Source organism: Lepidochelys kempii, chromosome 11, assembly GCF_965140265.1.
Source record: "Lepidochelys kempii isolate rLepKem1 chromosome 11, rLepKem1.hap2, whole genome shotgun sequence".
In the NCBI taxonomy this organism is placed as follows: Eukaryota; Metazoa; Chordata; order Testudines; family Cheloniidae; genus Lepidochelys; species Lepidochelys kempii.
This window is the reverse complement of record NC_133266.1, coordinates 26,305,104-26,319,223: the sequence shown is the minus strand read 5'-3', so window position 1 is coordinate 26,319,223 and position 14,120 is coordinate 26,305,104. Positions and strand designations below refer to the sequence as shown.

Here is a 14,120-nt window from a genome sequence, read left to right as displayed (position 1 = left end):
AACTGTTTCAGCTTGCCATCAGTCCAGGAGAATCTCTTGTCTGGCTTCACTGATCAAGGGTCTGTTCCTGGCCTTTCTGCACAGCTTTGCAGGGACATGCAGTGTGATCACCTTTCAACCCAGAAGTACTTCCACTGCCAGCTGGCTGTTGAGGGCTCTCAGTGTAAACAGGACCCACATCAGGTAGCTGAAGTGGGTTGAATCAGGAGAGGAAGAGCGTCTTCCTGGTTTCTTCTGCTGCTGCTCCATAAAAACTTAGTGACCATCTGAAGCAAAGGAAAATGGTCTCAAGGAAGCAGGAAAATCTGGGTAGCAATGTCTGGGAAGGGTTATGAGAAAGGCTGGCTGCCAAACCTTTCTTGATATGCATTGGCTCCTTTTCCAAAAAAAAAAAAAAAAAAGGGAATTTCCACTGTTTGCACTGGCTTCCCAACCTTGGAATATTGAAGTCAAATGCCCACTTAGCTAGTAAATTTCTAGTTTAGTTTATATTATTAAACAGTTGGGATTCTGAAATTTCTGTTCTAAAAACAGCAATATTAGGACAATTGTCTTCATGATCTATTATTAAACTGATTATACTGGGATTCTGATTTGTTAGGTTTTGTTCATGAATCAGCATTTGGTTTGTGGTAGCTATAATCTGTTTCTCACAATGGGATACTTATCCACTGTGAAACGAAAGATCAGGAGGAAAGTCATGACCAATGCACTTTGTTTATACATGTGAGAGAGGTTCACGATACATCTCAACCTTATGCAAACATCCGACAGAACAGGTCAGGATCCCATGTTTGTTTTCACTGTTATTGTCTGTGTCTGTTTTGATCTGATTTTATTTATTTATTTTTAATTCTCAAATATAAAGTGGAGGATGCAAAACAGAATCTTTGAAACACTACAAAAGCAGGAACAATGGGTGGAACATTGCCCTAAGTTGAACAGAGGTAGCTCCAGTTAAACTAGCATGTAACTGAGGGTGGAATTTAGCCCATTATGTTTAGGAGGTATTCCTCAAACTCCCAGACACTACAGTTGACATTTTTTGCTGATGTGCTCCCTGACCACCTCCCCCTCCCGTCAGAATGAACACACGACTGATTTAGTACAAGTCAATATTTATAATTTAATTGCTTGCCCCACTATTAGACTCAATTATTTGACAAATCTCATAACGCAGTTTGCAGGGTCAATTTCTGATCACCTTGAACCCAATTTTCAAAAATCAGTATTTGGTGCAACTTTTAGGGAATATAATTTTGTTGTGGTGCACAGGTAGTAATTTGAAAGAAATTAACATTAAAATGTATCAAACTAATATGTCAAGCAATCACTCAGTCCTACAGTACTTAACATACATGGATGAATCTTTAGATTGTGTTAAAAACCCAAAGGAAAAAAACTGAAGTTGAATTACACTTGAACTATTTTTTGTTGCCAGACCACATCTTCCTTAATAATTAATAACCATTAAAGCACAAAACAGAGTTTAAATTATGCTGAGGATAAGTCTATGTTCACAATAAAAGTCAGAGGTAAGACAGATATTGTATCATTAACACACACCAGATTGCCATCACAGAAATATAACCCACTCGTTGGTATTCCCTGCTCCATTCAGGCATAAAGAGACATTAAGAATAGTTTCTCACTAGAGTTCTGATTTAATTTTTTTGTAGATTCATGCTGGAATTCAGGATTATGTGTCACTTCTTTTCTTTTTCTAATACTATTTAAAAGGCAATGAAATTGATGAAAATTAACCTGAGACCCCCTAAGATTCCTCAATATGGTTTTAAACAATATGCATACTACATATGGATTATGAATGGAGCAATCAATTTCATAATTCTTGGATAGTTTGGCTACATGTGCTCATACTGGAAGATATTACAGTATTTAGACATATATTTAAAAAGTAATATGCCTACCTGCTGTACAGTTATCTACATGGTCAATTAGCTGAATACTAATTAAACTGACATCCAGAGGACAGTAGACATTTTCTGGTTACTTTGTCCATTGTAAAGTGGCTATTAACTCCATTAGTTCCACTGCATGCTTTTAAGAAGTTACGTTGTTCCTGGAAAATCTAGAAGCATGTCAAAATATGACTTTAACCTTGTCTGTACTTTGTCAAGTACAGTAGTAGATATTTGGCCTCTTGGTCAAGTTAAACACCCATGATACCATGGAAATGGTTCTCTCAAATGTCTGAACAAAGGCACAAGGATGAGGACTTTCAGTAAAATTGACAGCAGTTCCATACGGGACTGGAAGATACTGAATGCTGTTTGGCATTTAATGCCACAGCAATTTATGAGCAGTCAATGAACAGGCTATTTTTGGTAGGCTTCTCTTTCACTGTTGGGTGCTAAACCAAAGATAAATGTATTTGTGGGACCTCTAAGAAGTGAGCTGTCAGGCTGGCGGGAGGTTACCAGTGGAGTTCCTCAAGGATCGGTTTTGGGACCAATCTTATTTAATCTTTTTATTACTGACCTTGGCACAAAAAGTGGGAGTGTGCTAATAAAGTTTGCGGATGATACAAAGCTGGGAGGTATTGCCAATTTAGAGAAGGACAGGTATATCCTACAGGAGGATCTGGATGACCTTGTAAACTGGAGTAATAGTAATAGGATGAAATTTAATAGTGAGAAGTGTAAGGTCATGCATTTAGGGATTAATAACAAGAATTTTAGTTATAAGCTAGGGACACATCCATTAGAAGTAACGGAGGAGGAAAAGGACCTTGGAGTATTGGTTGATCATAGGATGACTATGAGCTGCCAATGTGATATGACCTTGAAAAAAGCTAATGCGGTCTTGGGATGCATCAGGAGAGGTATTTCCAGTACGGATAAGGAGGTTTTAGTACCGTTATACAAGGCACTGGTGAGACCTCACCTGGAATACTGTGTGCAGTTCTGGTCTCCCATGTTTAAGAAGGATGAATTCAAACTGGAACAGGTACAGAGAAGGGCTACTAGGATGATCTGAGAAATGGAAAACTTGTCTTATGAAAGGAGACTCAAGGAGGTTGGCTTGTTTAGCCTAACTAAAAGAAGGTTGAGGGAAGATATGATTGCTCTCTATAGATATATCAGAGGGATAAATACCAGAGAGGGAGAGGAATTATTTAAGCTCAGTACCAATGTGGACACAAGAACAAATGGATATAAACTGGCCACCAGGAAATTTAGACTAGAAATTAGACGAAGGTTTCTAACCATCAGAGGAGTGAAGTTTTGGAATAGCCTTCCAAGGGAAGCAGTGGGGCAAAAGATCTATCTGGCTTTAAGATTAAACTTGATAAGTTTATGGAGGAGATGGTATGATGGGATAACATGGTTTTGGTAATTAAATATGCATGGTAAATAGGCCCAATGGCCTGTGATGGGATATTAGATGGGGTGGGATCCGAGTTACCCAGGAAAGAATTTTCTGTAGCATCTGGCTGATGAATCTTGCCCATATGCTCAGGGTTTAGCTGATCGCCATATTTGGGGTCAGGAAGGAATTTTCCTCCAGGGCAGATTGGAAGAGGCCCTGGAGGTTTTTCGCCTTCCTCTGTAGCATGGGGCACGGGTCACTTGCTGGAGGATTCTCTGTTCCTTGAAGTCTTTAAACTACGATTTGAGGACTTCAATAGCACAGATATAGGTGTGAGGTTTTTTGCAGGAGTGGTGGGTGAAATTCTGTGGCCTGCGTTGTGCAGGAGGTCAGACTAGATGATCATAATGGTCCCTTCTGACCTAAGTATCTATGAATCTATAAGTGTACAGCTAACCTCACAGCAAATTGAAAGAAAATTTCATTTTTAACAAAGCTCAGGCTATAGCCCTTATAAGCCCTAATAGACTGTATAGCAAGAGTGACATCTGAGTCAGACAGTTAAAATAATTATTCACTGCAAACTGTTAACAAAAATAGTGCGATCAGTTCTATTTTACAATAAAAATACATTACATTAATGTAATCCTTTACATGGAACACACTCTGAAGTGTGTAATATTGCCCAGGCATGCTTATCAAATAGCCTTTGGAGAATATAAAGATGCCCTCTCCACCACCACCACCACATTTGGTCATAATGCATTCTAGTTAAGCTCCAGCCAGAGGTTTTTCAAGTAACTAAAGACCAACTCTGCTCCAGAAAGCCACAAAAGGTGACTGCTAGGTAACCAACGCATTCTCAGTCTAATTTACCATGAAAATAGTCTAAATTAGTCATTAAAATAGTTTGAACTATATCTTAGTTGCAATCAGCTAAATACAATACTTTCAACCTTCAGCAGGTTGGCGTTCGTGTACTCACAATGCCCTGACATTTTTATGAACAAAAGAAGGCCTCTGGGGCTATCTTTCTAGACTAGACGTAGAAGTAGAAATGACAGAATTCTCTGTTAGCTATGTACAAAACAGAAGACAAATGGTTCTGCAATACGCTTTCTAATAATCTGACCAATAACTCAAGTGAGAAATTTAGCATTTGTACTTCAGACCACATAACCTGTCTAGCTATTTACAAAAGTAACACTAGTTCTACACAAAATCCAAAAAGAATTGTCAAAAGGTATGTGTATGTAAAGAACAATTTATCAATCATGCAAGGCACTGTAGCAGATCTGGGCTGAATATCCCATGCATTGCCTACCCAAATCCCACACTCATCCTTTACCCATTACCATTTCCAGTGGTACAGGGCTTCCAAGGTCTGTGGAGAAATATGCAGGAAATGCTCGTTGAACTGCCACCCACACACACACACCCCTCACCTTTCTCTTCCTATGGCCCTTATAACTTTTTTAAAGAGAAAAATGGTACTAGTTATCAGTAACAATAGGGAATACTTCTGGACCGCCTACAGCATCTCAGGCTGCTGGGTAGCTCTCTGATAGATAAGAGCTGGAAAATACTTCAAAACAATATCTACTGAATTACCTGTAACAGAATAAAACAGCTAATGGGAGGGAAAAGTGTCTTTGAAGAAGACAAACAATATATCTTTCTGAAACAGCTAAAAAAAGGCATAAATTGATATCTTGGCACCCAGGAAAAACAACAACATATAGACCTTGAAGGAGAAAGCACTATTTATTCTTTTTTATGTGTTTCTGTGCAAAACCTGCAATATGAACTGAAGAACTAATTAAAATCAACCCCCAGAGCAAGTCAGAAGTCTAAGTTCTCATTTTACCAGCTGCTCTACAATACACTTCAGTTTCAGTGAGATAGTTATAAAACATGCATGAACTCAGAATAAACCAGGATTTAATTGCAGGGTTTAACTGTGGATGTTACCCAATCACTCACCTGATGGAGTAGTAAATTGTAGTAAATTTCTAGTAAAATGGTTTTACACAAATAGGTCTTGTATGAAGCAACTCTTGCAACGCATTAGATGGGAATTATTTCTGTGATTTCTAATATACTCAAGTCTATCTAAGGTATGTACAGCAGAACCCGAGAGTTACAAACACCTCGGGAATGGAGGTTGTTTGTAACTCTGAACAAAATGTTATGGTTGTCTTTTCAAAAATTTATAACTGAACATTGACTTAATATAGCTTTGAAACTTTACTATGCAGAAGAAAAATAAGGCTTTTAACATCTTAATTTAAATGAAACAAGCACAGAAACAATTTCCTTACCTTGTCAAATCTCCCCCTCAAACTTACCTTTTATTTTTTTAGTAATTTATGTTTAATACAGTATTGCTCTTTTTTTGGGTCTCTGCTGCCTGCTTGTGTACTTCTGGTTCCAAATGAGGTATGTGGTTGACTGGGCAGTTTGTAACTCTGATGTTTGTAATTCTGAGGCTCTACTGTATATGGTTCCCATTACTCCAACATAACAGCACTTGACAATGTTTACTTTAATTCTCCTACTATTACCACCTCTGTTAGATAGTGAAGTGCTGTTATCCCCATTTTACAGATGGAGAACTGAGGCACAAAAAATAAGTGACTTGCCCAAGGTCACACACTAAGTTCTGCGGTGGAAACCCAATGGACTGAACCTGGGTCTCTCAAGTTCCAACCACTGGTCTACTGTTTCTCTCCTGTTATACTACAAATACATTAAAGGCAGGAAACAATCACTGTCTCACAGAAGTGGCAGTTTTAGTGAATATACTTGGTATTGGTAGTCTTCTGAGATGTTTTTAATCCACCTTAACATACAAATTGTTTTCACATTGTGAAATAAACACATATGCAACATGTCCATGTTTTGATATGTATTTTTATTTCCCTGCAGTTTTCACTTATCAAGAACAAGTAACAGGGAAAGTTGTCTGAACTAGTGCATAAACAAACATTCTGAAACACCACTACACGTATCTAATTTACAAGAACCATATAAAAAAAGTCACTAAAACACTACACTACGAAGGTGTCCAACGCTTACAGTCAGACTTTTTCCAACCCGTTACTTGCCTTGTAGCCACAGGAAAACTCTCCAAAATTGAAAAGACAATCTTGCCACAACCCTCCCCCCTCCCACCACCTGGGATGGCTCGATATCTAGACATCCAATAATTATTGCAATGATATATAATGCAATACATACCTGGTAAAATATCCTTTATGTGGTGTGTTACAGTTTTAAAGCCAGTTAAAATATGCAGTCTTCAGATAAAATGTAATCAGTTGAAAATTTTTCATATCTGCACAGTTTAATGTGTGCTAGAGGCATAATTTTTCCTAGTCAGTTTTTTCTGTGTAATTATCTTTTATAAACTGGTATTATAAATAGAAATATACATTCAAAATATATGGAAAAGTGAGTTACTACATTAAATTTGCATGTATCGATCCATCCCTTTCCCCTGCACAGTAATAGAAAATACTATTTTGCCTTGAACTTCATATTTGACAGTGAAATGCCACTAAAGTATTTACCAAAAAGTCCATCTAATCAAATTGTGAAACAAAATGAACCAAGTGAAAACTTTACATTTCCTTTAGAAAAAAATTACAAGAATTTCATTTCCTAGCTATGAATCTTTTAACTTTTTTTTTTAGACACAAAGTTGGATTTATTTGTACAAGATACAAAATGTAAACATGGCAAAATAAATAGTTAAAACAAGTGATGCAGGATCTCATTTCATGCTCATGATCCCATTAAAGAATTATTTTTTAAATCCATTCAGTTGCAAATTCAAGTGCAAAAGCATGATGATGAATATCTACTATTCAAGTAACAGAAATAATATTGATGATACAAATAAACTATTTTACAAGGTAGTGATTTTCCCTATTTTACAAAATGTACATTATATATCGACTTAATATACGATATAATGATAGTCCATTTAGGTCCGTTTCAGTTCCCTGTGATCCACAGAGTGTTGTATTTTGCATTCAGTTGGAATATAAATGACTACACCATCAGCACAGGTTAAGCCACTGGTTTGAGGTTATGTCACTTCCATTGCTACTGTTGTCTCTGCTATGCCATTTAAACCCAGTCGTTCTGGTTCGTGGTTCTCTCTGTAATAAAATGGAATATGGAATAGTTACAAGTAGAACATTAATATTTCTACATACAATTTCACAGTATTTTTCTTGATATAAGTGTTTCTGCACAGATCTCTTATTCAGGGAATGGAAAGACCATTAAACTCAAACAAATAGGCAGGAACAGGGAAAGTTCTGCTTGAACTTGCTGCTTAAAAACCAAACGTTCGCTTTAGTCCACCAATACCATGATCCTATTCATGCGCTGCCGCATTAATAAAGTACTAACAGCTAACTTTGCTGAAGCTGAAAAACCTATTGATGATTTCCTATAAGATAGTACTGAAGCTGGGGTGGGTAACCTGCAGCCCATCACAGTAAGCTGATTGCGAGCCGTGAGACATTTTGAGGATGGTGACCGTCTGCGGGCACGGCCCCCTGCAGCTCCCAGTGGCAGCAGTTCGCCATTCCCGGCCAATAGGAGCTGCGGAAAGCACAACTGTTCCGCGCATGCTGGTGCATAAATTACTGTTCTAAGGTAGCCCATCTTTTTTATCAGTTTAGTTAAAAAAACTTTTCAGCACTAGCATGAAGAATTTTTAATTTTGTATCAGTCTTTATATAATGCTCTTCGGGATTTTGCACCTGTTAGAACCCTAAGGCTTGTCTAGAGTAGGAATAAAGGTGCTTTTTAACAGTTAGCTAACAACTTGAAACAGCCCTTTGCATCTAGTGTAGCCAGAGCTGAGCGTGCTAAACATTCAAAAGGGTGTTTCTAGGTTGTTGGGGGTTGTTGTTTGTTTGGTTAAAGTACCTTTCCTCTAGTCTAGACATACTTGGACTTATATCCAGTATTTATTTATTAAAAAAAAAAAAACCTTCACACAAAAAAATGTAGTTATGAATGAAATTGCAAAGTGAACCATAACCCGTTAGTGCCCATTCTGTATTCCTGTACTTTATAAACAATAGATATAATTAATTCATAGATTATACAGTCCAGCAGACAAGTTTAACAAAAGGAAAATTTAAGCTTTTTTTAAAAGAAATTTCCAGATACTTGTTCAAGATCACCCTTCCTCCATACATAGTAATCTTTATTTACATATACTAAAACTGCAATTCTACAACTGGTACAGGGAACCAAATTATGCTCTGAGGGAATTTCATGGTAGAAGTGAGGTCAGAGTCCCAGACTGTGCCACTAAGATGCACCCATGGGAGTTTGGGGAAGGGCATAAGCATAATTCCTTTTGGGGAAAGCAGGGTCTGGGAAGCCTGGAAGTGGCTAGCTGCATTAGATTAATCAAATCAAAATGATTACCTGAACAACTCATTTTACACAGTTACCATGTAAAAATAAAAGTATACTTATATGTGTTCAATTATATATCTGTATTATCTTAGACCTCAATTCTGCAAAAGGATTATCTAGACACGAACTTGTATGACTGCTCAGGCGCCTATTGAAGTAAAGGATATACTGTGCAGGTGGGGATCCCTTTGTAGGGCCAAAGTCATAGACTGTGAGATCTTCAACCAAGGGACTATGTCTTACTTAACACTCTACTGAGCCTGGTAAATTTATGGAACTATTCATATTATAATAATAATACCGGAATTTAAGAAATTCTGTCCCAATATACTATATACACACCTTGCTATACTGCTGATGGCACTGCTGGGAGTAACCTTTGGCACTCTGTCCATACTGGCAGCAACTGTGGCAAGTTTTAAGGCGGTTGGCGATGGTGCTGAAGTCCTTGCATTGATATGTACATTGACTGGAGAAACGACACTGACATTGTTTAGATGCACTGCATTAGTCAGGCAAGAATTGTTCATGGGAAGTGTTTGAGGGCTGCTTGTGCACAAAGCTGGAATTAAGTGGTTTGTGGTGCTGTGGCCAACTGTCCTTACAAGTTGTACCGCTGAAATCCCTGGGCTGGATGATAAAGCCATGTTGGTGGAGTACAGAGTTTTAGAGGTTCCTGTTAGAAACAAAACATTTTCAGTAAAAATTACACAAATAAAACACATGTAATTGTTTAGTCACGAAACAGAAGTTTAAACATAAGCTTAAGTATAAGGCTGTAATTATCAATGGCAATAATTATCCCATAATCCCAATGCCAAAGTTACAGCTTGGGAACAAAATTACTAAAGTTTATTTGCAGTCACAACTTTTACAGTCTTTTCTGTTCAATTAAGAGGAAAAAACGTTTGCCTCCAAGTCCCAATTAGTGTAGACTCCTCAGAGCATTGCCCTTTCTCTTGCATAATGTGTTGAGGAATGACCTGATTTACCACAACTGGGCTGAGCTACAGTTCTCTCCTGGATCAATTCCAGCATTATGATTTACCATATATTAACTCTCTTCCTCCCCACCAGTGCACAGGTTCTATAAACCCCATTACACCATTAGCTGTTAAATAAAAAACCACCATAAAGCCCCTCTGATTTATTATCTAAGTCAAATCCCAATGAACTTTTGTCTCCTCCAGTAAGGCAATAATCCAACCTGTCTAATTTGGCATGATTGGTTTCTGATAAGTGGAGTCTCACAGAAAAATTGCAATTACATTAGGGCTTTGCAGCTAGGTTCGTGGTCTCTGGAAAAACTGCTCTAGTATGTGCCAGTCGTACATTTAGGACCTATTCAGAAAAGAATTTAAGCACATACTTAACTTTGGGTACATACTTACATCAATGATGTCAACAGGATAAAGATAAGCATATATGTTCTATGCTCATTTGGGGCTATAGTACTAAGTAAAGAATGAAATTTCTTAGACTGTAGAACCAATATGGATTTGAAAGTTTTAAACACCAACTCCCTCCCCATAAAACCATCCACAAGATCACGGGACACTGAATAATGGCATTTTTAAAAAACTGTGTAAATAGAGTCAGACTGCACCAATCATAACCAATCCATACTTTACAAAGAGTTTTTATTATTTGAAAAGAAAATGGAAAAGTTACTGAATTACTGTTCATGATTTAAAGATAGGAAGTTTTTGTTCTGAAGACACTATTAGATCTTCAACATTATCCAAATATAGTTTGTACTTTACTAACATATCAACATTAGATAAAGCCAGAGCATTTTGTACAAAACTGTATAATTAAAAGAGTAATAATTAAAATCTGCACTGTTAGTATATTTATTCAACTCAAATATATTTTTAGAAATTAGAAGTCCTTTGTTCAAAGATTCTAAACTCTCCATTAGACAGCTAACATTAAGAAATCATCACCTGAAGGCTGGACAACACCATTAATATTGTTGTGGCTGGTGTTCTGTTCCTTTGTTACCTCACTGCGACTGGGAGCAGGTGCACTGACCACTGCAGATGCAGCAAAGTGGGCACTGGCTGAGTCAAGTGTTTTGGACATACAGTCAGAGGTGCTTGAGCCCTATGGAATTAACCAAATAGTGTTTACAATTCTGCCAGTACAAGCTGACAAAACACATTAAGACTGATAACAACAGTACATAGCTACTAGTGAATTAAGGGGAAGCATCTTTTGAACCAAAATTATAACATGAAATATTTAAAGGTCATGAATCTAGTTTTATGCATCTCTCCCAACAATGGTCAATCTAGACAACTATGTAGAAAGTTGACAGGCTGCATAAGGAAGCTTCTTAAATCTTCAACTGCAAAAGGTCTCATTAGACTGACACATCAAATTCATAGTGTGTTTGACAAGTCTTTTGTATCAGTCTTTGGGAGGCTTTTTGAAATCCTGAAGGTTTTTTTTTCGTTTATTTTACTTATATACACTTGTGTCTATGCAAGGTCCAAAACGTTATTCTGTCAGGGATTAATTTGCCTCATAGGGATCTCGCGTACTGAGCTTTGGAAGGATATTTCTCCTACTAATCCAGCCACCTTGAAAACATAAGTACTAATATTCATTTTTTCAGCACTTGCCATCTTCCCTTTGATACAGTATCCTACTGGCTGTATATGGCAGAGGTTTTCAACCTTTTTCTTTCTGAAGCCTGCTTCCCCCCACACACACACCCACCATGCTACAAAAAAGCCACGGCCCACCTGTGCCACAACCATTTTTCTGCATGTAAAACCAGGACTGGCATTAGGGGGTAGCAAGCAGGGTAACTGCCTGGAGCCCCAGGCCATAGGGGGCCCCACAAAGTTAAGTGGCTCAGGCTTCGCCTTCAGCCATAGGTGGCAGGCCTCGGGGCCCTGGACTTCAGCTTTCTGCCCTGGGCCCCAGGAAATCTAAATGCTCGCCCTGCTTGGCGAACCCCCTAAAACCTGCTTGCAACCCCTAGGGGACCCCGGACCCCTAGTTGAGAACCACTGGTAATGGCTGCATATTTAATACACTAACTTTTCAATATCTAAACCATCAAATATCATTTCCTCCTCCTAGTTAGAAGCACCATTCCATATGTTATGTAAATAGACAAAAAAACCCACTTTGCAACCAATAATATATACAGGAAGATTATGATGAATAAATACAGAAAATGGTTGGGGGGGAGAAAGGAACACTGGTGTTCATGTATACACTTCTCATAATAATATAGGGAAAAGGTTTTTCTAGTAATGCTTAACAATATTTTTGATTTTATACATATATTTTTCTTTTTAATTTGCAAAATACTAGCTATGTAAGCCTGACAGTAAGTGCATCCTTTGTCCACAGTAGATATGACACTGGAAAAATTAATTTCCTCACAAAGAAATTCAGAACATAACACATTTAAAAGCTTTTTTTAATTCAATAACTACCAAAGGGCTAAGTTGTGCCACTCTTACTCACACTACCCGACTCCAAAATTAGTCACACTGATTTCAACTAGACTACTCACACAGTAAGGTACGACTCAATGACAGTACAAGTGGCATATTCTATCCCTAAACAAAGTGTATTTAATTTCTAAGAAATGTAAATATAAAAAAGAGAACAGATAATTGTGCAGGCAGTAAGACATCAAAGATTTGTAGTCTCTTTTCATATTCTCTTACAGGAACGCTTGTTAAGCAAATTTGCTTTAAAATCTAGTTTTGTTGGGTTCTGGATTTTTTTTCTTTCAAAAGAAAGTAAGACAAAAGCCAAGACCAACAGAAATGCTTTTGAGAGACAGTGTAACAATATTTTTATCTACTAAAAATCCCCAGCAATGTTTGCAATCCAAACAGTTCAGCATTGTGCATGAAACCCTGAGTGAAACTGGCAAACTGACAAAACGAAGTGAAACTGGCTATTCTGTTTCCGTTGCCTAAGTGTTAAAAGTAAAACAAATGTAAAAATAGTGAAACTATATTTTTAAAACAAACCATTTGCAACGCAAGTAAGAACGTTCATACTTCCAAAATACACACTCATTTAGCAGTGTCCCTTCAAAGTTTATAAGAAATACCACATTCTGAATTACAAGAAAAAATAAAAGCAAAAAAGTTATGGTAGCTAGAGAGATACTGAGTTTTCCAAAGCCACACAGAGATATTTAAAAGGATTTTGATCAGAATAATTTAAATGCATTTCACACAATTAGTACATTAACAAAAGGTTATCTTTAACTTGTGACAAAGACTTAACAAAAAGTGAGCAAGCAGGAGGGAGAACCTACTGTGGAAGACTATCGTGGCACATCAAAAAGATTATAAAGGAGTATTACCTGTGCTTTTGGATGCGTCTGTTGTGAGGAATGCTGAGACTGCTGCTTCTGCTGAAGCTGAGCAAGTTGCTGTCTTTGCATTTGAACTAATTGCTGTTGATGTGTCTGAAACTGCTCCTCTGTGATACCCCCCGTTACTGTGGAAGAGAAAAATGAACCCAGAGTTTAATGTACTTGAAGAAAACAAAATTTTCTAGAACAAAAATGAAGTACAAAGTAAACTGACATGGGACAATGAAATGTGAAAGCAAGACACATGAAAGGAGGGTACTGAACACTTGCACAGACCTCAATATATCTATGTTTGTGAAGGGCAAACCACCAGTTTAAATGCGTACCACTGGCCAATTCCCTTTGAGTATGAAGTCATCCATGATAAGGGTCTGATAGTTCAGAAACAACAGCTTCTTACTAGCACTGAAAAGTGCCTTTAGTGTGTTCCTTCTTTGTAGCTATGGCTATTGTATTAGATAGGCAACTTTTTGGCAGGCAAGTTAAACTGAGACTACATCAGAGCCACACCCACTAAATGACATCCTTTATGAAGCTACATAATTTCCCAACCATAAAGGAACCATAAAGAAATTTTTCTCCTGGCTTCTAGGAAATGAGGAAGGTCTCCCATTTCATGGCTGGGGAAGAGGAATGGTTCACTTTTCTTTACTACCCCCTATAGTAGCCTCCTTCTACCTTTCTTCCCTCTGAGATCTGGGGACGTGTTCAGAAGAAGAGCACCTGGTAGTTCCAGCACCACCAGCGTTTGTGCTATATGATCAGATCTCCACTCTACCGATATGTATTAGGCAATGTGAGTGGAGCAACATTCAGTACACTTGAGCAGCAGGTTCAGAGGTGCACCAAAAACTTGAAGACCAAGGAACTGGAGTAAGATGAGAAAAACTGGCTCCCCAGGTCTAAAATCTAGCATATGGCTCCAATAATTTCATAAAGGATCACAGTCAGTGTTTAAGGTTAATAAGCCATTTCTATCCTG

General features: G+C 37.7%; 1 protein-coding gene across 4 annotated transcripts in view; it reads right to left on the bottom strand.

The window, feature by feature from the left end:
• Window positions 1-6,228: 6,228 nt before the first annotated feature.
• EPC2 (enhancer of polycomb homolog 2) overlaps window positions 6,229-14,120 on the bottom strand; it is a 159,739-nt gene continuing 151,847 nt past the window's right edge. For 3 of the 4 annotated variants that reach the window (XM_073305427.1, XM_073305426.1, XM_073305428.1), the window contains exons 11-14: window positions 13,127-13,263; window positions 10,728-10,887; window positions 9,124-9,457; window positions 6,229-7,499 (exon numbers count right to left, since the gene is read on the bottom strand). In XM_073305427.1, the coding sequence (XP_073161528.1) occupies window positions 7,427-7,499; window positions 9,124-9,457; window positions 10,728-10,887; window positions 13,127-13,263 (704 nt within the window). In that variant the 3' untranslated portion in view covers window positions 6,229-7,426. Of the gene's footprint in view, window positions 7,500-9,123; window positions 9,458-10,727; window positions 10,888-13,126; window positions 13,264-14,120 lie in introns of those variants that run through there. The other variant, XM_073305429.1, reaches the window with a different exon arrangement.